The following is a 22310-nucleotide window of genomic DNA, read 5'->3' on the forward strand; positions in this document are numbered from 1 at the left end:
AGGGTAATGTGGTGAATTTAGGGTAAAATAGGCAACTCAACCTGGCAGCACTGGTGTGGGGTACTAGTTTCATGCCACTGACCTCCCAGCAATAGTGGAATAGTTAGGCATGGCAGAAGACCTACCAAACCACCTCACTCATCATGTCACAGAAGCCACATCTCTACTGACATCGTGAGGATTGTACAAAGATAGTGTGTGCCAGGGATGAACTGAGTAGTATACGGCATTCACCCATGGCAACAAGTCACCGTTTTAAATAAACACAGGATAGTAGTAGGCACATTCCTTTCACCCCCATGCCAGGCCACTCCGACTCAAAAGACACGTAATTTGACATACTAGTGTTATTTTATGATCCAATAAGTTCTTTGGTGTATATATATATATATATATATATATATATATGTGTGTGTATATATATATATATATATGTATATATATAAATATATATATACACATAAATATATATATATATATATATATATATATATATATATATATATACAGTCGAACCTCGAAAGCCCGGACTAATTTGGGGGGGAAGGGCAGTCCGGTCATGCCAAAAATCCGGTAATCGAAAATGCCCTAACACCCGTAGATTTTCGTAGCGGTATACGTATAGCAAATGTATGATATGGCATAGAAACACATAAGAATAATACTCTAACACTGTAATAATAACAATGCTGTAATAATAATACTATAATACTAATAATTCTGTAATAATAACTGTAATACAGGCATGTAAATGTACTGTACAGTGTATTGTACTGTATTTTTTATTACGTACACTGTAAATATCGGAAGGTATGCACGCGGGACAATGGTGGCGGCCAGGGTTGCCGCATTTTCTACACGGCTGTGTAGAATGGGAGTGTTGCCATACCGGGGCATACATTTTTCTCGGGCGTGTGCAGATTTTCATAGCAAGATATACCTGTCAAACTTTGACAAAATGTTGGTTCTAGTTTTTTTTTTTATTCTTGAATGTATATAAGGCCCCCATGCCCTAACATATTCAGTAAGATATAGAAATGATTTTTTCATATTATTATCGCTAAAAGAAAGCTGAAACTTCAGCGTAGAATTTTTTTCTACGCCGTAAAAACGTATCTTTTGGGGTATAATATTTTATAAGTAACACAATTACCAATAAAAGTCATATTTTGATGTACCATTTATTATTTGATAACTAATTCTATGATTTTTAAACAAAAGTTTGAGTTTTTGAATGTTTTTAACAGCCAGCTGATATGTAGAAAACAATTCCTCATGTCCTTGTGCAGTTTCCACATGCCGCGCTTTTACTACGTTTTGGTACAAAATTCTACGAAATGGCAGCCCTGGTGCTAAAAGAAAGCTGAAACTTTAGCGTAGAATTTTTTTCTACACCGTAAAAACGTATCTTTTGGGGTATAATATTTTATAAGTAACACAATTCCAAATAAAAGTCATATTTTGATGTACCATTTATTATTTGATAACTATTTCTATAATTCTTAAGCAAAAGTTTGAGTTTTTGAATGTTTTTAACAGCCTGCTATGCAGAAAAATTTCCTCATGTCCTTGTGCAGTTGCCACATGCCGCTATTTTACTATGTTTTGGTACAAAATTCTACGAAACAGCAGCCCTGGTGGCGGCTTGACTGGGCCGGGTTTGAGTACAATTGTACGGCCATCGCTGCCACCTACCAGACAAATAGGGAGCTTTGCTTGAATAGTCCACCCTTTGTTCATTTCGACCGGTCATACGAGGGTCCGGGCATTCGGGGTCCAGGCTTTCGAGGTTCGACTGTATATATTTATTTACATATTGAATAAGACATCCATTAATTTGTATTTTATATATCTGCCAAGATATTATAATTGGGGAGAACTAGATAAAATTTTACACAGAGATCTTGGATCACATGTTGGACACATGATTGACAGCTATTACCCTCCTGGATGAGAGTTCAGAGCTCACGTAAGGCCTGAACTGTGGTTAATCCCATGACCTTACATATACACATATACAACTCCTTGCCCACCAGAGTTGGAGTGTTGAATCACATTGCAGCATATTTTTTTTCCAGCCCTGAGCACGACATGAACTCAGATGGCTGAATTAGCATGTGTGCATGTGTGTGTCTTACTTTATATTTTTCATCTATGTAGAAGGCAGCCCCTGCTCTCACTCTTGACCTGTCTTCCCACCACACAGGATTCTTAGCCAGAGGTTGGTGTCTCAGCAAACCTAAAGTGGAGATTGGCAATGAGTCAATGAACTTTACGTACTACTATATCACTCTTGGGGAACTGGATAGCTCTGAAGAACCTTACTCTCTGGACTGCATCTTTGACTTGGACGTAGGCGAGGAACTTGAATCAATCGTTTGGTACTATAACAAGGTTGATGAGGTTGGCAGCAGCATCTTTTCCTGGAAGCCAAATGAAGAGCCTGTGGGTGAGTCTTCATTTATTTATACTTATAGTTGGAAATGTCATCTTAAAAGTTGGCATTGCCTAGAACTTTAACCCAAGACTTCCCATTTGGCTGGCAAACATGTTAGCACTTATTGTAGTCACTTCCATTGAGCATTCTCACAACAACCCCTTGAAGTTCCCCATTTTTAGGAGTAGTCTGGGTGTGTTCCCTGTCTTGATTCCACTTACTGTACCATGTTAAAGTTAGGGGTTTGTGAGCTGAAAGGTTGACACTACCCGGGACTCAAATCCTGGACTCTTCACTTGCCAGGTAAATATATTTTGACTTACACCATGATCACCTCCAATAAACACCCACACAATTATATATTTGTACTACAGGGGCCTCAGTTTTCCTGCAAAAGAGAACCAGGTAGCAGATTATCTCCTGGTCAGAATATGCAAGAGAGAACCAAGTAACAGGTCAACTACAGGTCAGAATGTAAAACTAGCAAAAATATGTGTAAGTGACAGAGTTGGAGAAGGGTGCACCAGTGATGAATTGGCAGTATTGCTGGGAAAGAATGAATTGCAATCTTTGCATGGTCACAGTGGGTAGTGAAAGGGATGTGAAAGGGGTGAGAATATCCCTCTCCTGTACCTAACTGCCTTACTTTGCAGATAACTGCTGATTGAGGAAAAGTAATTTATTTGTTGGGTAAGTAGAGGTATCTGTATATGGTGTCACTGCTGTCTGAGAGGTATGAACACCACCCAAGGAAAGACAAAGCTTAATGCCTTTCTAGTTGCTCATTATTACTCGCTCAGCTTCTTTTACTTTCTGCCTATTTTTTATTCTTATTTTTTCTCACTGGGAAATGTTCCTCATTCTATCCTACCACAATAATGCATTTATCTTTGTCTTCTACTTCTCTTACCCCTTCTGTGCTCTTAAGAACCCTAATCTTATCATCCACTTTTTTCTATAATTTGATAAGACAGATCTTGTTTCTCCTCTTGTAACTTTAACCACCCTTTCTGTTCTTTCTGATCTCTAAATATTTCAACCACCCTCTCTGCTTTTCTTCGATGTCTAAAATATTTTCTTCTTTTTCCCTGCTTTTCTCATTGCTTTATTTCACACTGTCCACCAACTTCATCCTCTCTCTTTTTAGCTTATCATGATTACCTTTTAACTTTTTTAATTCATTTTTATGTGATTCCTTTGATATTGTCATCTCACTCTGTTTGCTTTTCAGCTGAGTGGTCAGTTGTGTAATGATGAAAAATAATTGACATAAGATTTGTAGTCCTAGAAGGATTTTGATGGGGAAGGAGAAATTCTGTGCAATAGTGAGTAGTGAATTAATTCACCTATGCATGATGATGCCACCACTACAAGTTGCCAAGTTGAATGCCAAGGGTCCCTAACACTAAATAGATTGGTTAGGTTAGAGTTAGTACATTTGTGGCCTCTGGCTGCCCACTGGCTAGTTGTGATATGAGATGCAAAATGTTCGGGATGGGGGGATATCATAATAAAGTATCATTTCTTTTTGTAAAGCATGGCCAGAGGGTCATAAAATAGTCTTAACACCCAGTACCCCAATTCCTACCAGAGTTTAATATATTTTTTTTCTTTTTCATCATGTATACCCCTAAATTGTACATTCTTGCCAGTGCCTATGTTCTTGGTCAGCTACCTACCAAATGTTATTGAATTTATATCATATAAGTTATCTGTAATATTGGATTTCACACCAAATTCTGTGTCCAAAAATTTGAAATAAAGAATAATAAAAAAGATATAAATAAAAACTAGAAGTTTGTATCACATTTGAATAAGAATGCATATGTATGTATATAGTTAAACATAATTTCAGAGAACATATCCTGATCAAAATACTAGCAGGATAAATCTTCATTTATCTGGAGGGGGTATTACATTTACTGTATATCAGATTTACCAAGGATTGTGAAGATGGGTTCTTGATATACCATGATTGCATGGTGGGGAGTAGGGATTGGAGGGACTATATATTTATTGTGAGTTACTGGATTTTGTCTGTTACCTTCAAAATCCATTACATTAAGGGCTGAGTGTATGTGTTTGTTTATGTATGTATTTATCAATCCAGGAGTGATGCCATACATGCAAATCTTCTATAGTAATATGTATTGATGAATCAGCATTAATGTCTTTCATTGTGGAATATCTACAGTCTCTGGATTTTTGGATGGCCGAGTCAACATGACACAAAATAATGGCATGATCAAGTTCTTGGAGAGGCATATCGAATACGAGGGTTTTTACTCCTGTGAGGTGAAAACAAATGCAGAGTCTACAGTGTCGGATTCCTTTCAGCTTGTTATGGCAGGTGAGATATAGTAGTGTCCTAATTCTAACTTCTGTTTTGCATTTAATTTTCTTTGGTAGTATAATGGTATCTGGAGATATCTGCACATGGTGCCATTGCACTCTGTGAGATGGAGACATTGTCTTTTGAAGGTATTTCTCTGCATTAAGGGGATGGAGAGGGAGGGTTACCAATTAAGTGAAGTGGCCTTGTTGTGGTTGTGCTATGTCTTGCTGCATTGCTTCTGGCCTGAGGCAGTGGGGAGGGTGCAGGGATGACCCATCATCCAGGAGGAGCTGAGATGAGAGGGAGGAAGGTGTGGTGGATGGGAGTGAAATGGGTGGGAGCAGGTTGCCTTTTGACATAGCTACCTTTCTTGTAAGGGGAAGAAAAGCCATTGATTTATAGACAGGTAGCATTGGTACAAGATATAAATTTTGTTGTGACAAGTGGCAGGCATTTTTTTTTAGCCTAGGCTTGGGATCCATCTTAGATTGGGTCCTAGTGAGATCTTAAGTAAAATTGCTGATTCCATCAATGTATATCCATGCAAATGTCTCAGACTGTGTGCTTAGATTTGTGACCAACTCTAGCTTGTCCCAGTCAGTTTTCATAGTGCTTCTTGGCTCATTTTTCAGTCTATTAAAAGGTATGTCCAGTCAAGATTCATTATCATCTTTTTTTTTTTTTTTTTCTTCTTCATCATCTTTTTTTTTTCTCTTCTTGCTGTAGTTGAATACAGTACTAAGTGAGAAGATATTTTGTGACCAGCTGCTGGAAGACACTTCCCCAACTGGGATCAACAATGGATGATTGCACCAGGGGTGATCTTATAAGATCAATGTAAGCAAGAATTATTCTCCTGCTTCCTATCTTCAAATCCCATGAACACCCAAATCACCTGGAAGTACATCCTGATAGATTGACATGGTCTTTTGACCTGGTCCAGGGTTACACTCCATCATTAAACTTATGGAATCTGTACCCTAAACATTATACCTGTATTAGAATACTGGAATACATGCTAAGTCTTGAATTGTGTTTGATATATAGCTGTTCATCTTTTCCTATTGTTATGGTAAGGATTTTTTTCACTAAGAATTTTACTGATGAGCTCAAAGTACCCAGTTAAGTTCTAAACATAAGCTATTATTTATCAGCTGCCTAGGCTGTCCAAGCATGTCAAGCAGATTAGATAGCTTCAACCATGGTCAAAATGCTGCCTGGTGTGCATTTTGTACTTCTTTTTTCTACTGATAAATCTTGATAAAGTTAGATGGTCTTCAGACCCGCCCATAGGTTGCTCTGAGAAGAAATGTCGGACTGTCAGTGTTGTACTATTTCACATACATAATTGGAAAAAACTACACTTGTGGGGTTCCATCTCTTTTTCTCCAACTATCATACCTAGTTTTAAATTTACTTTGTTTTAGCTTGGTTTCCAAAGTGGATGGTACTACCTCCCTGAGGATAGAGGAAAGATCTGGGGGTGGTGATGAGGCAAAAGGGGGCAGTAGGGGGTAGACAGGATGACATTAGATGCTCTTTTTTTTTCCCTAATCTGAGAAACGAGGTGAGGAGGATAGGGAGGTGGAAAAGGAGATGGCAGAGATAGTAGATGAAAAAGTATGAGGATGGTTTGGACACATGGAAAGAATGAGTGATGCAAGATTAGTAAAAAAGGCATGGAAGGCAGATGTGGGTGGAGTGAACTTGAGGGGACAACCAACGATGAGATGGATAGATGGGGTGAAAGGGGTGCTGAGCAAGGAGATGTCTATTGAGCAAGGAAGGGAGGGGGCAGGATATAGGGGTGAGTGGAGAATGGCTGTGTATAGCAAGGAAAGGAGGAGGTGGGGGATGGGGAGGTTAGGGAATGGTTATGTGTGAATGATATTTTGATGCAGCCCAAAGGGATTTCTCCCTGTGTTTTTTTTTCTGCATGAGAGTATGGAGAGGGGGGTCACCAATTAAGTCAAGTGGTCTTGCTGTGGGTGTGCTGTGTCTTGCTGCATTGCTTCTGACCCAGGACAGTGGGCAAGATACAGGGATGACGTGTCATCCATGTGGAGCTAAGATGAGAGGGAGGAAAGGGTATTGAATGGGAGTGGAATGGGTGGGAATGAAATAGGTGGTAGTGGTTATATGTGTTTTGACTTTGGCTGCCTAACTTGTAAAGGGGGAAAAGCCCTTGGGATATAGGTAGACAAAATCAGAATGACAAAATATATGTTATAAACATTAAGGTAAAGGAACACATATGCAGTTTATAGAGGATATAACTGGCATAAAAACTATAAATGAATACTGAATATAGGTTTGTTACATAGCCCAAAGTTGAAGTAAAAAGTAAATGGTGTGTGTTCATACGTGTTTGTGAGCGGGGAGGGGGTGCTAAGAATATGCCTGGGAGCCAAGGTGGCACCAGCCTGGAAAAATTTAAAAACCACTGATCAAGGCTATAGCCAGTAGTTGGGGCAGTGATATAGAATTGTATTTCTTTACATTCTTCTGACATGTTTTCTTCAATTTGTTGCTTTGACAACCCCACCCACGTACATCAAACCACCACTATGGAACTATTTCTGTCATTGGCTTAAAGTGGTCAGAGGAGGGGGTTAGTTCTTGGTTGTCAGTTCTCATCTCATATGAAAAGGTAGAGGAAATACAAAGTTTACAGGGAGAGGCCACATAAGGCTGCACCTATAGATGGAGGTGAGGGTACTGATGGGTTTTGAAAATGGGAGGCAAGATCATTCTTTGATGTCTGTCTTGCAGGACCAATGGTTGCAGGTACCTCTTGTTGGTCCTATAGATTTTTCATAAAGTGGAATGAATACCATGCATACTATTCATAAGAATGATTGCAATGCTGCATTGCTGTAAAGGGCTGCTAAAATACACCCTGTTTACATAATTCTGTTCCAGATTTTGGCAGTAGAACCTACTATTCAGCATCAGCTTCACCAGATGAGCAATGTGTTCAGATAAACAGTATGAGGACTCCTGCCCTATACCCACCCCCTCAAGTAGAATATGGTGTGTGGAATGGGGAGAATTGGATTGAAAAAGTGCAACTCATGTCTATTAACTATGCCAACAACTCTCGACAGTATACAGTACAGGATCACAAGTTCCAGGTAAGCATTATGTGTGACTATTACTTGTGCTTATTTTCTCTCTTTATTTGTGTGTGTCCATCAATCTATCTGTCTGTCTCCTCTTTATTTCTCTCTCTTTAGATACTTGAAGGACATTGAAAAATAGTTTTCCATACAAGATTATTAATTCATGGAATAGTTTGGATAAAGAAATAATATAAATCTATCTATATACCAAGGGCTTTTTCCTCCTTATGAGGGAAGCAGTCAAGTCAAAAGGCACATACCCACTCCCATCCATTCCACTCCCAACCACCACCCTTCCTCCCTCTCATCTTAGCTCCTTGTGGATGAAAAGTCATCCCTGTCTCCTGCCCACTACCCTGGGTCAGAAGCAATGCACCAAGGCTCAGGACATCCCCTCATGTGGAAAAAAGAGAATAGAGGATAGAAATCCCTTCAGGCTGCATCAAAATATCATTCACACATAACCACTCCTTACTTCCCCCCCCATTCCTTGCATCCTCCCTTCCTTGCATCACAGTATCCACTATACACAGCCATTCTCCACTCACCCCTATTTCCTGCCTTCCCCCATCCTTGTCTTTTTGGTAAGCCACAATCCCTGTTAAAACACTCAGAAATAAAACACTCAGAAATACCATTAAGCAAAAAACCTTTGAGGCAAGCAAGATCTTTATCATAATTATTATTGGCCAAGAATTTGTCAAAACCTACCAAATAGTCTAACACATGGTGTTTCTCTGGTGTGAGTGTGAAGTTAAGGAGTTAGATAACATCATCATTACCAAAGCAGACAAAGGAGGCCAAGTTGTTATTTTAGAACTTTCTGATTATGTTAAGAAAGCTTATGACACCTACAAAAGCTCAACAAAAACCCCCTTAAGACCTCAGCCGCTAAATTTAACAAACAAGTTCACAAGATTTCAGTGGATAATTGCATTAATAATCTTTAGGTCACAAATCCCAAGCTCCCCTACTTTTATGGTCTTCCAAAGGTTCATAAACCAGATATTCCTTTGAGGCCCATCATTTCCAATTGAGGCTCGTGTATGAGTAAACTTTCTAAATGGCTCTCAGAACTCTTGTCACCTTTTGTTGGCCAATTTTCCAACTCTCACATTAAAAACTCCCTAGATTTCATTTCCAAAATTAAGAATGTCAATATACAGGATGCCAAGTTACTCAGTCTTGACATAACCTCTTTCTTTACTAACATCAATGTTGTGGATGTTCTTACATTTTTAGAAACCAGACTGCAACTGTTTCAAGACAATTTTCCCCCCAGCCAACAAAATCATTGATCTAGTTTGGCTTTGTGTTTCCTCTAATGTCTTTTCTTTCCAGGACTAATTCTTTAGACAGAAATTTGGTTGCAGCATGTGTTGGGTGGCTACTAAATAAAAGTCAAATTGTGGAAACACACTGTAATCTCTGATACTGACAACTAATACGTGTGTATACAACGAGAGCTGGCTCTCAACTGACGCCACGCCGCCAATTGGTGCCAAAAGACGTGCATCGCATTTGCGATATCCAGTATAATTACAATTATACACAATGATTACACATAATTACAATAAATAATAAAACAACAAACAACAAAACATATGACAATTTTATAAAGAGGGGGAAACATATAATTCCCCTAATAAGCAACACACAATTACAATGTACAATAATGGTATGATGTACAACATACCACGCTAACACAAGCATGGGTTCTAATTTATCTCCTGTTTTGGCCAATTTGTACATGGAGTACTTTGAATGTATTCTGTTACCCACCATCAAACTGCCTGAGATGATTTGGTTCCATTATGTTGACATTTTCTCAGCGTGGGATGATAGGTGGGGTGCGTTCGTGGCATTTCTGGACAAGTTGAACCAATCAACCCCTAACATCAAATTCAAAACAGAATGGGAAAAAGGTCAACAGATCCCTTTCCTAGACATTTTTATTAGAAGGATTGATGGAGAATTATTTTTTACAGTTTATAGAAAACCCACCCATTCAGACAGTTATCTCCACTTTTTCAGCAACCATTCCGACAAAGTTAAGAAGAGTGTTGCCTCTGGCCTTTTTCTGAGAGCTTTTAGGATTTCTAGTCCTAGGTTCTTGGACCAGGAGATTGACCTCATCAAAAGGCAACTTTTGAAGTTGGCATACCCGTCCTGGTTCTTGGATCAAGCCGTCATCAAGGCTAGAGCCAGCCACCATAAAACTTCAGTTCCCACCACACAACCCTCTTTCAAAGATGTTTTAAAAATCCCCTATTGTCACTCCATCAGTCCTTCTTTTAAATTAATTCCCACCAAGTGTCTCACAGTTGCTTACCATTACCCTAACACTGTACACAAACAAATTGTTAATGTTCATCAAAGGTTAAAGGGAACTGAGGCCCCAGGAGTGTATAGCCTTCCTTGTAAAGATTGTGATTTAGTGTACCTTGGTCAGACCGGAAGAGATCTTAATACCAGGTTAATGGAGCACAAAACATCCATTAGGTATCCCCAGGAAAATTCTGCTGTGTTCCAGCATGTCAGTACCAAAAATCAGTCTTGACTGGGACAAGGCCAAAATTTTGTTTAAGTCCAACTTCAGCTTTAAAAGAAAAAATTGTTGAATCCGCCTTAATTGAAGAATGTCCAAACTTGAACATCTCCAAAGGTCAATGGTCCCCATACATAATCTCACGGCTAGCTGTGAGCCGTTTGGTTAAGAATTTTCACCCTCCTGACCCCACTTCCTTTCTTACCTCACACTTCCACCCACACACCCCCTCCCCTCTGACTCCACCCTGTGCGATGGATTGTCATGTTTTTAGCTCTGCATGTTCCCCATCTACTCATATCTCAATTGTATTTATGTCTCTGCAAATCCTTGTAACCTGTACTTTCCTGAATAGGACTATAGCTATTAGCCAAAATATTGAAGTTATACTTTCTTCTAAGTTTCCTTTATTCCGACTGTGGGTTCTTCGTGATTATAATTTACAAATCTGCCACTACATTTTGTCCAAGTGATATATATATGTATGTAATTCTTTCATAAGGTGGCTTAATCATGAAGATACTTCCCAACAAGAGGAGGATATGAGGGAAAAATACTAAAGTACTTTTTTAGAATTTGGAAGCCCATATGGAAAGGTCACGGAAATTTCACACATGGAAAATTATCTTTGAGATATGAATGGGAACACAGTTGAAATTAAATATGCATTAATACCCAAAGTATCCAAGAATAGAACTGAATTCTATCACTCATCAGTCAGTTAATAAACCTTGATGGAACATTAATATGTTTTAATTCTGTCAGGTTGGTAACCTCATCATAATTGAATGAAATTTCTTCTTAGCCAGGACATCATTCAAAGTATGCTGTTAGGCTGAAATTATTATGTTATTATCACCTCCATGTGAACTGGAGCCGTTACCCAGTGATTATTTCCTGTTATGATTTTTTTTTTTACATTTCAGTGATAAATTTGACCAAATGAGGTGGCCAATTTTCCAGTAGTGTATTAGGAGGAATAAATTCAGTGCTTGAACAAAAATTGGTTCCCAATCTAAATAATGTTCCTTACCAACAGGTTGACAAATACCCAGAGGGTTCTTCGATTCGTCTTACGGTTGGATTTGTAATACAGGGGAAATATGTTTCAGTCTGGAGAGCGACATCATCAATACAACCATGTAAGTAATTGTTAAGTGTAAGTCATCTTATCAGTTCCTTCTTAACCTGATCACAAGTCCAACCCGTGATCCAAAGACCAAAGGGTCACTCTACCCCACCATTCCCACTCTTTACTTATCCAAAGTTCCTAATTGTAGTTACCTAATTATAATGTGCAGTGTTGGGTATGGAGAATTTGTCATTCAAATACATATAAGATTGATAAACATAAGTTATATTTCAGTACAGTACATGATGAGAGAAGTTATGAAAAAACTCCTAGTTAATCTTAGCTAACCCAGATTGGTGTACCTATTTTACCTAATTTTACTGTACAGTACAGGAAGGGTGTGTAGAATATCATTACTTTTGACAAATTTTCCCATCCCTTTTAATAAGTAAATGCTGTTAGTGTAAGTTTAATTGCGGTGACTATCCCACTGAGTTAATATTGTGATACTCCTGTGAAATTTCAATGTTCACCATTAAGCTGGTAGTCTTGCCCCATGTTGGGTAGCCAAATCTTAGGCTGGATTGAAGGCAAACTCTGATGGAGAGAATTTGTTTATTTAGAAATGAATGTTGCTACCCAATAATAATAGCTCACTCTAAATGTGAGAAAAGGGGGAGGGGATGAGATGGCAAGGGAGGTGATGACTGTGTGTTTCAAGTTGTGTCCCAACTTGGTCTGCTTGTGGGAAATGGGGGAAGAGGTGAGAAAGCAACAGAGCAGCAAGCCAGGCTCACATTGTGATGCTCTGAGGCAATCTGAATCTTCAATGTTTGTCTGATCATAATATACATGGGCAGGTCATGACCCATGCCCTTAATTGGTGCAAGGGCAAAGTCGATGCATGGGAAGCTGGATGCAAAATGTTCTTAAGATGCTGACTCATGAAGACAAAGGGTATGGGAGGCTGGTACCACACATGAGTTCCTCAGAGTTCGCTGTTCATCATCATGTGGTCAGGCAAGGCTCTGGTTGAGTCATCTCTGGGATTGATTGATGCCGGTACTGCATGTGAATTCCTTAAGGAGGCTTTGTCCCACCCGTGGGCTTCAAGGAAGCTTTGATCAAGTCACGCAGCGAAGTGGCATGTGATTCACGTGACTGGGCCCATGAGATTCCCTTGGGAACCTTCTGGGTCAAAAGTCATGGGATGGGCCAGTAGAAGAGGTGAGGGAGGAGTGAGGACAATCTTCCTGACATTCACAAAGAAGCAAAAAACTATATACCTGTGATCATCAAGGACTCATTGTACCCTGAAAAGTACAATTACAACACTAGGATTGTGTGTCTTTGCTGAATATTGTAATTATTTATCTTGATTATCTCAACTCAAATCTTTTGGGATCTGGAATCAACAAAAGATGATTGCACTATGGGTGATCTCATAAGATAAATGTAATCAAGAATTATTCTCCTGCTTCCCATCTTCGAATACCATGAACACTTGAACTTCCACCTGAAAGTACATCCTGATAGATTGACATGGTCTTTTGACCAGGCCCAGGGTTACACTCCATCATTAAGCTTATGGAATCTGTACCCTAAACATTATACCTGTATTAGAATACTGGAATACATGCTGAAGTCTTGAATTGTGTTTGATATATAGTTGTTCATCTTTTCCTGTTATGTTAATGATTTATTTCACTAAGAATTTTACTGATGAGCATAAAGTACCCAGTTAAGTACCAAATTTAAGCTATTATTTATCAGTAGCCTAGGTTGTCCAAGCATATCAATCAGAGTAGATAGCTTCAACCATGGTCAAAATACTGCCTGGTCTGCATTTTGTACATCTTTTTTCTATTGATAAAATGCAAGGGATTAATTAATGTTAAAATCAATGTAAATATTTTCAGGTACTAAAAAGGAAATTGATAATGGAAACATGGATGATAATGGAAACATAGATGATAATGGTGGTGACAGTGGAAATGACAATAGTGATGAAGACAAAAATGTAGCAACTTCTTGGTCTGTCAGTCTGGCAGCTTCTACAACAGTTGTCTTATGTCTCCTTTATGTACACTATTAACCAATCATTTATCTTGTATATCTATCTAAAAGGGGCATAGAGAAAGAGGGGGATGCTTGTTGGGGAAGGGAGAAGACAGAAGCTAGGGGTGAATGGAGAATGGTTGTATATGGATGATGCTTTGATGCATGGGAGGTAGTGGGTGGGGATGGCCCAGGATAGGGAGAGGTTATGTGTGAATGATGTTTTGATACAGCCTGAAGGGATTTATCCTCATCTTCTCTTTTTCTGCATAAGGGGACAGAGAGGGGAGGTCACCATTTAAATGAAGTGGCCTTACTGTGGATGTGCTGTCTTGCTGCATTGCTTTTGACCCAGGGCAATGGGCAGGATGTAGGAATGACCCGTCATCCAGGAAGAACCAAGAAATGATGGAGGGAGGAGTGGTGAATGCGAGTGGAGTGGGTGGGGATGAAATGAGTAGGAGTGGCATTATGCCTTTTGACTTTAGCTACCTCCCTTGAAGGGGGAAAAAGCCCTTGGTATATGTATGCATCTATCTATATATCAAGAGCTTTTCCCTCCCTTTATGGTAGGTAGGCAAGTCAAAGTCACGTACCTACTCACACCCATTCCTCCCTCTCATCTTAGCTCCTCATGGATGACAGGTCATCCATGAGTCAAAGCATCTTGCATTTCTATAATAATCTTTTCCATTTGCGTATAACCAGATCTAAATATACCCTATAGTTTGCAGGTCAGATTTAATACCTTGAATATAGGTATGTATATTGTATACATTTTCATTTGAACCTTGCCAAAGTTGGCAAGTGTTTCTTTGATTAAAGGATTATTATATCTATTTTTGCAACATTGTGATATGCATTATGCAGTCACCACTATCCTAGAGTTCCAGTTAATCTTATTGAGCTTTTGAATAGTGCTTGTTTTAATCCCTCTTACATTTTGATATTTTGTAAAATAAGAACTCATGGAAGTTGTTGTATGTAGAAAAATTGATGAATAAATTGGTATAAACATAAATGTGATTTACATTCCATAAGATAATGCTTTGTCTTGGTTTATCACGAGAGAAAGGTACGGTGATGGATCTGTTGTCCCATTTAGTCGCCTTCTTCCTCTTCTGCATCCTTTTTTACCCATTCTTGAATTTGTCTACACTTGCTAGTTACCATGTCTTATTCATTCATTTGTTGTGCTTTGTGACCTTTAAATAACTTTGGGCCATAGGTCTTCTGCAAGAGACCAGGTGCAATGGATTGATTGATTGTGTTTTGTGATTTGAAGTTTACTTTCACTGATCTTGTACTGCCTTGTAACATCTGGCTAATATGAATACTTCTACAGTAGAGGCCCTAATTTTACTAGTCTCTGTTCAACAGAAGCCCAATGTAATATAAGTTAAAGTCAACAACAGAAAACTTGAATTAGTGAACACACTTACATACATACAGTACATATCCCAAGGGCTTTTCCACCCCCCATGAACATAATTCCAACAAATAGTTATAATTTTATTCAGGTGAGGGATTGATACTGACGTAAAGGGGTTAAAAGGATTGTGAAAAGCATACAAAAAAATTGTGTTTTTATTACAAAACAAGTAATCCTAATGAAATGTACATCAAATAAGAACAGCAGTATCTCATAAACCTGAGGACTGAAAGAGATACACAACTGCTTTAGTGACAAGAGCAGACATAAGAGGTAAGGTGTCTGCTACCAACAATGTATAGGCCTACATATATGTAGGGATTCAAAAGTGAAGGTAATGAAACACAGTCAGAGATATCTCTTGGCAACAAAAGGTGATGAACTATAAATGTATAAACTATAAATGTACATCTGATTATAAGTGTAAAAAAAAAAATAATAGAAAATAAAGAATAAAAAAAAAAAAAAATGCAGGGGTGTGAACTGTCAACACTTTGTGTAACAATAATGTGCGTACATTGCTAAAAGATTATAATATAGAAAGAAAAAATCTAATTGAAGCATCTGGTGTCAAATTATGCAAAAAGAGACAAACACACACAAAAAGTGACATAGAAAGTAGTAGCAACTCAATTCATAGGACTGGAAATTGTCCCCAATGCTGCAACCATCACTGATTAATTGACACACACACACTTGAATTTGAATCTAGGTATGATAATTAGAGAGTAAGAGACAGGATCCCATAAATGTTGCTCTTTTCCTGTACATACATACATACATATACCAAAAGCTCTTTCCCCCTTACATGGGGGGTAGCCAAAAAGAAAAAGGCATAGAAATCACTCCCACCCATTTCATTTCCCATATATTGTGTACAGGAAAAGCTGGGAGCTTTTCCTGTACACAATGAAGAAATACAATTAGGTAAACACACCTAATATACCAATGGATATATCAACAGATGATAAGATGTGTCCAGAAAAGCATTCTCCTTGTTTTTTCTTTTTACTATTGAGTGGACAAGGAGAGAAAGTTGCTACGTAATTGAAGTACTGTGGGTAACCCAAATTTGGATGTCATACCCTGAAGTGGAAGTGCTGTTTTTTTTCTGCATTGCCTCTGACCCAGGTAGGGATGGCCATTCATCCCCAAGGAGCTAAGATAAAAGGGTAGCAAATAGATGTTAGATGAGTGTGGGATGAGCGGAGGAAGAAGCCTATTGGTACAGTGAGACCTCTCATTAACGGATGTTAATTAGCTGTGTTTGCAGTGTTTTCGGTGCTGTTTAGTGCGTGCAATCACCATGCCACCCAAAAACCACTCCAAATCAACGTATTCTTCACATCAACGGACACCGTTACCCCCCTTTTAGTCCGTTAATGAGAGGTATTACTATATATAGATAAATAAATGCCCTTTCCCTTAAGAATGACATATTGAAAGGATGTGAAGAAATACAGTTTTCCATACAGATGTATAAATATGTGGAATAGCTTAGAGGGTGATATACCCCAAGCTCAAACAAAATACGAGTTCAAATCTATAAATGGTAATTGGAAATCAAAGATATAGATCAAGTTGGAATTGCACATGAATATGAGTCTGGGGATGTTAGAAAATTAGAGGATAGGAGACAGGACCCATAAAGTGTTCCTCCTTTCCTGTATACTACAATTAGGTAAATACACAGGACAGAGGAAAAACAAGAGGACATGAAATGACACTCAAAAAGTTTAACTACAGAAGATACCTGAAAAAGAACAGCTTCCCACACAGAGTCATAGATATATGGAACAAATTGGATGAAGAAATAGTGTGTGCAAACACAATACAATTTAAGAACAAACTTGATCTTGAGAGATACAAAAATGGGTCACCACGAGCATAGCTCCCCTTCCTGTATAATACAACTAGGTAAATAAACATCCACAATTGCACTAAAAACAATTTAATGCCCTTCCCATCTTAGCAACATATGAATGAAGTTATCCCTGTCCCCCACCACATCATTTAGGTTGATGGTAGTGCAGCATGGTGCAGTGCTTCTACAGAAGAGGCCCAACTGGCGGAAATGGTTTACCCCCATGACTTCTTATGGTGAACCTCTTAGTCATCCAATGAAAATAACTCATGAAGCAAATGAAAAGAACATCCTTTCAGGTTGCGTCACCCTTTCATCCATTTTTAATCTCCTCCCACTCATTTCCATCTTTTGCATTCTCTTCCCTGCTCTAGAGACATTCCTCAAACGTCCAAGTCCTCCTCCAACCCATCTATCCACCTGGTTCTTGGTCTTCCTCTCATATTCACTCCATTATATTTTACTTTCTACATTCTCTGCTAATCTTTACTTAAGTCTTTACATATGGCTAAACAACCTCTGTACTCTTTGAGCTGCCTTATCCAACAACACTTAGCTTTTTGATACCCTCTTTAGGTTAGTCAATTTTGGCTTTATTTAAATATTAAGTGCAATCAATTTATGAAGCAGCCCTGCTGAGGATGCACTGTGTCTTCTGCATTGCTTCTGACCTAAGCAGAGGGCAGGAGATGGATAACCCTTCATCTACAAAGAGCTGAGAGGGAAACAATGGGCAGTGGATAGAAGTGGATTGGGTGGGGAATGAGTATATGCCTTGGCTGGTTACCTCCCTTAGGAAGAAGTCCTTGGCATATAGATATAATTTATTCAATTGGCATTCTAAATCTTTTACCTTGTATTCCTGATCAGCATAATGTGCCTTAAACATTGTAACATCAAGGCATTGCTGATATTCAGGAGGTATATATTTTATTTCCTACTGGCTAGTTTTTCTACACCACTTATTTTAGTTTTTCTCAAACATAATGACATTATTCATTTTTCCCTTCATACAATCGAAGCCCTCGTAATTTCTCACGACTACTTTACCCAGCTCTATTAGCACATCTTAATTAGCTTTTGTCATCTATAATCTATTGATCCCTAGCACTTTACACTTAAACCCAAAATTTCTCCTACTAAATCTATTACTGTAATTGTTAACCAATGTCATGTTTGGACTTGTTGTTACTCCCATGTTATCACAATATATTCAGGCCATCACCCAGTGCTGAAATAGCACCAACATGTAATAGGCCTTGCTTGACTCAAATTGCCCAAGATGTAATCACTATACAGAAGACACAGATCATCTCTTCCTAAACTGCCCCACTCTCACCTTACCCAAACAGCAGCACAATTTCTTCTTTGAGTCATTTGGTCTAGTCAGTGGCCAAGCCTGGTAGTCATGGTCTTATACAAAAGAAACCTGGGGCAATGGATTGATTGAGACATCTCAAGAGGAATGGTGTCCTATGACAACAAGAAATTATGTTCTCCGTGAATGTCCTGCTGCTGCTGATTGTAATATGTACCCTGGCCATAATAAAAGGACTTGGAAATAAAGAAAGGAATAACTTGATTCCAAAATTTCTAAATAAAGATAACAAAGAGAATAAAATAAAGTTAATTAGAAATGCTATGATGAAAAAGAGGTATTATTTGAGCGAATGGGGGAAAGACTAACGAATCCCCAAAAATAATTCAGAAAAAATTCATACATCTTGTGACGGGGGTTAGCTGGGTTGAAATTCCTACTGAAAATAGTGTCAAGTTAATCTCTATTGCCAAGGTAATACAACGCTGCAATGGAGAACACCAAAGTACTGATGGAATGTAAGGCTGCACCACTGTGGATGTCACTAACATGGACTACATCACCATCATCGCCATTTGCACCGTCACCACTTCCACCACTATTGACATCAATTTCAGTCTCACTACCAACTTCACTACCAACTTCACTACCATCATTTCCATCTCCTTCACCCCCATCAATGCTGAGATCACCATTGCCACTGCCTTCATTTTCATCAGTATCACTGTTGACAGTTTCTTCTGTGATGGTGCCTGGAACGGAAATACAAGATTGAAAATGGCAAATGAGACACACACTAACACACATATACACCCACCTACACATACACATATATAAACATATATATATATATATAAATATATATATATATATATATATACAGAAAGAGAGGCAGCAGAAGTTTCGTTCTACATATGCACACAAAAGCAAGTAGCTTGTACTAGATTTTTTTTACATATACCAAGGGTTTTTCCCCCCTTTCAAAGGGAGGTAGCCAAAATTCACTCCCATTCACCACCCCTCCCTCTCTCTCTCACTCTTTTCTTGGCTCCTCCTGGATGATGGGTCATCCCTACATCTCGCCCACTGCCCTGAATTCCCCGAGTCAGGAGTAATGCAGCAAGACACAGCATATTCACAGCTAGGCCGCTTCATTTAATCTGCAACCCACCCCTCTCCATCCCCTCATGTAGAGGAAGAGAAGACAGGGGGAAACACATACATTACCATTTTCCACTTACTCCTATCTTCTGTCTTCTCCCATCCTTCCTCAACAGACATTCCCCTCTTTCCCAAAGCCCCTTTTACCCCATCCATCCACCTCATCATTGGTTGCTCACTCATGTTCACACCCTCCACCTCTGCCTTCCACACCTTTATTAATCTTTCTTCACTCATTCTTTCCATGTGTCCAAACCATCCCAATATTCTTTCATCAACCCTATCACCCAACTCCCTTTCCACCCCTGCTCTCCTCCTCACCTCTTAATTTCTCACTCTATCCAGCCTAGTAACCCCTACCATACTTCTCAGGCATTTCATCTTAAACACATTTAAACTCTTCCTCTTTTATGTTCCATATTTCTGCTACATACAGTGCTGTCAGCATAATCACCCCTTCATACAATCTCCTCTTAGCATCCATTCCCAAATGTTTATTTCTCATTACACTTTTTAATCCACCAAGGCATTTACTTCTCTCAATCTACATTCTACCTCCATTTCTGCTCCCTTTCCCACCACATTTGCCCCCAAGCATCTAAAGCTATCCACTTCCTCCAGTCTCTCTCCCTTAATACTCACTTCCAGTTTGCTGCCATCCTCTCCCCATGTACATCTCATCAACTTACATTTACCCATATTTATCTTCAAACTTCCTTCTTTCACACACCTTCCCAAACTCTGTCACTAACTTCCTTAATCCCTCCTTTGATCCTGCTACAAACTGAGTGTCATCAGCAAACAACAACTGGCTTATCTCCCATTTTTTTTCCATTTTCTTTAACCATCTCCAATCCCTGGCCTATTACCTTTGCATCTGCCTCTTGCACCACCCCATCCATGTATATGTTGAACAGCCATGGCAACATGACACATCCCCACCTTTACTCTATTTCTAATGCTACCACAGGTTCTACTACTCTTGTAAAAATGCTTGACTGCTCTTAACAGCTTTCCTCTTCTCCCATATATCTGCCATACCTTCCATAGCGCCTTTCTGTCTACCCTGTCATGAGCCTTTTCCATACCCATAAAGGACTAAAAAACATTTTTACCTTTTCCTAAAGCTTTCTCACATATCTGCCTTACAACAAAAATCTGATCCACACAACCCCTGTCTGTCCTTCACATTTATCAACTCCCTAAAATACTCTGCCCATCTTCCTCTTACAGCCGTCTTTTCCATTATCATCTCTCCACCTGCACCTTTTACATTTTCTTTTCTACTTGATTTGCCTCCCCTTCTTCTCTTAATATCTTTCCAAAACACCTTTTTATTACTCTTCCCCCATTTCACATATGCTCTCCTCTTTGCCTCCTTTATCTTATGCTTTACTTCTCTTTTCTTTTCTTTGTATCTCTCATGTGATTTTCTCGCCTTATTTTGGAACCAATCAGTAAATGCTCATTTCTTCTCTTCTACAACCCTCTATGCTTCATCATCCCACCACTCACTACACTTCCCTCTATTTCCTCCCATCCTCCTTGTTTCATACACCATCTTTGCACACCTTGTGACTCCCTCCTTGAATCATCCCCATTCCTCCTCCACTGTTAGTTCAACTCTATTCTTCACTCCCTCCCACTCTTCTCTCAGCTTTTTGTACTCTTTCTCCTTTTCTTTCTTATTTAACCTCTTTGATACAATGATGCTTACGTAAGTGTCATAAGGCATGAGTGGGTATACAAGGATGCCAGCATTGGTGTCTTGATTATTTTTATTTTGTAGATATAGCCGAGTGACCCCCAAATTCTGTGAACTGGTTTGATCAAATTCTCTGTTTATTATTACTCAGAGTGAAAGAGAATGAGTAGTGTGATGCATCGTATATTAGGCATCTGATGCTGCATGTGAAAATCTGACTCATACTGAAGAGGTTAAGCAGCTTAGTCTAAGCACCTCCCTACCTTCTATCCTTTTCCTCTTTCTCCATCTATCCTCCACTCTCAACTTACCTTCCATCAAAAAATTATCTGATATTCCCCCCACTCTCTTTCTGAAAAACATGTATATCCAAAAATATTCCTACCCTTCTCCTTTTTACTACTATATAGTCTATTAAAGCCCTATCTACCACCTTCCATCCACCACCCTCTCCCATGTGTACTTATGCTTGACTTTTTTCCTAAACACTTTTTTCTATGATTTTTTTTTCAGCAAATAAATCATATATTATTTGCAATATTTTGCAATATAAAATACTAATATATTAGTACATGAGAAATAAATCAGGTGATACATAATTGTTAATACATCACTACTGACAAAAGAACAGTATTTTGACTCACATGGTGGAATGGAATCTTCCTGTACATAAAGTGAAATGTATTCTCCATTCTTCTTTTCAATACCCACCTCCAGGCGATACTTAAAATTTTCTGGAAACTGGTCCGTCTGTTGAGAGAGATAGATTTGATTGAACAAGAAGTTCTATTGCCAGCCAGGTATGAAAGACTATATGTGGCACTAAGGAGAACCATGGAGAAGGAAAAAATGTTTGTTACTATAGAGGTAAAAAAAATTCCTATACTACTCACTGCATAACACTACTGCAGTCAGTATTCCAAGATAGAGCAGAGGGAAAGCAATCAGAAAAACATTTAATTATAGTAAATACACAGGGAGTCATGGGTTTCCTTTGGGGGAGATCTGGGGCAAAAGACTGGTTCAAATATACAGGAAGAAAACATAGCTTTTTTTCCTTTATACTTCAACTAGGTAAATAGAGTGGGAAAAAAAAAAAAAAAAAAAAAAAAAAAATATATATATATATATATATATATATATATATATATGTGATGTTCATCCAGAAGGAGCTCAGATAAGAGACAAGGGCAGTGGATAGGAGTGGATGCATGCCTTTAACTTGTAAGCTCCCTTGTAAAGGGAAAGAAGCCCTTAT

The 22310-nt window shown here is 38.7% G+C and overlaps 2 protein-coding genes across 2 annotated transcripts in view; one reads left to right on the forward strand and one right to left on the reverse strand.

The window, feature by feature from the left end:
• The window catches only part of LOC143026346 (uncharacterized), a 28856-nt gene extending 14263 nt beyond the window's left edge, over positions 1 to 14593 (forward strand). The window contains exons 2-6 of the mRNA XM_076186565.1: positions 2207 to 2449; positions 4632 to 4787; positions 7695 to 7906; positions 11482 to 11584; positions 13434 to 14593. Coding sequence (XP_076042680.1) covers positions 2207 to 2449; positions 4632 to 4787; positions 7695 to 7906; positions 11482 to 11584; positions 13434 to 13609 — 890 coding nt within the window. The 3' untranslated portion in view covers positions 13610 to 14593. The remainder of the gene's footprint in view (positions 1 to 2206; positions 2450 to 4631; positions 4788 to 7694; positions 7907 to 11481; positions 11585 to 13433) is intronic.
• Positions 14594 to 15145: 552 nt separating this feature from the next.
• Positions 15146 to 22310, reverse strand: part of LOC143026345 (uncharacterized) — a 49152-nt gene continuing 41987 nt past the window's right edge. Inside the window, exons 5-6 of the mRNA XM_076186564.1 lie at positions 21697 to 21802; positions 15146 to 18938 (exon numbers count right to left, since the gene is read on the reverse strand). Coding sequence (XP_076042679.1) covers positions 18643 to 18938; positions 21697 to 21802 — 402 coding nt within the window. The 3' untranslated portion in view covers positions 15146 to 18642. The remainder of the gene's footprint in view (positions 18939 to 21696; positions 21803 to 22310) is intronic.

Source organism: Oratosquilla oratoria, chromosome 6 (genome assembly GCF_046742065.1).
Source record: "Oratosquilla oratoria isolate Oo_2021 chromosome 6, ASM4674206v1, whole genome shotgun sequence".
NCBI classification, from domain to species: Eukaryota; Metazoa; Arthropoda; class Malacostraca; order Stomatopoda; family Squillidae; genus Oratosquilla; species Oratosquilla oratoria.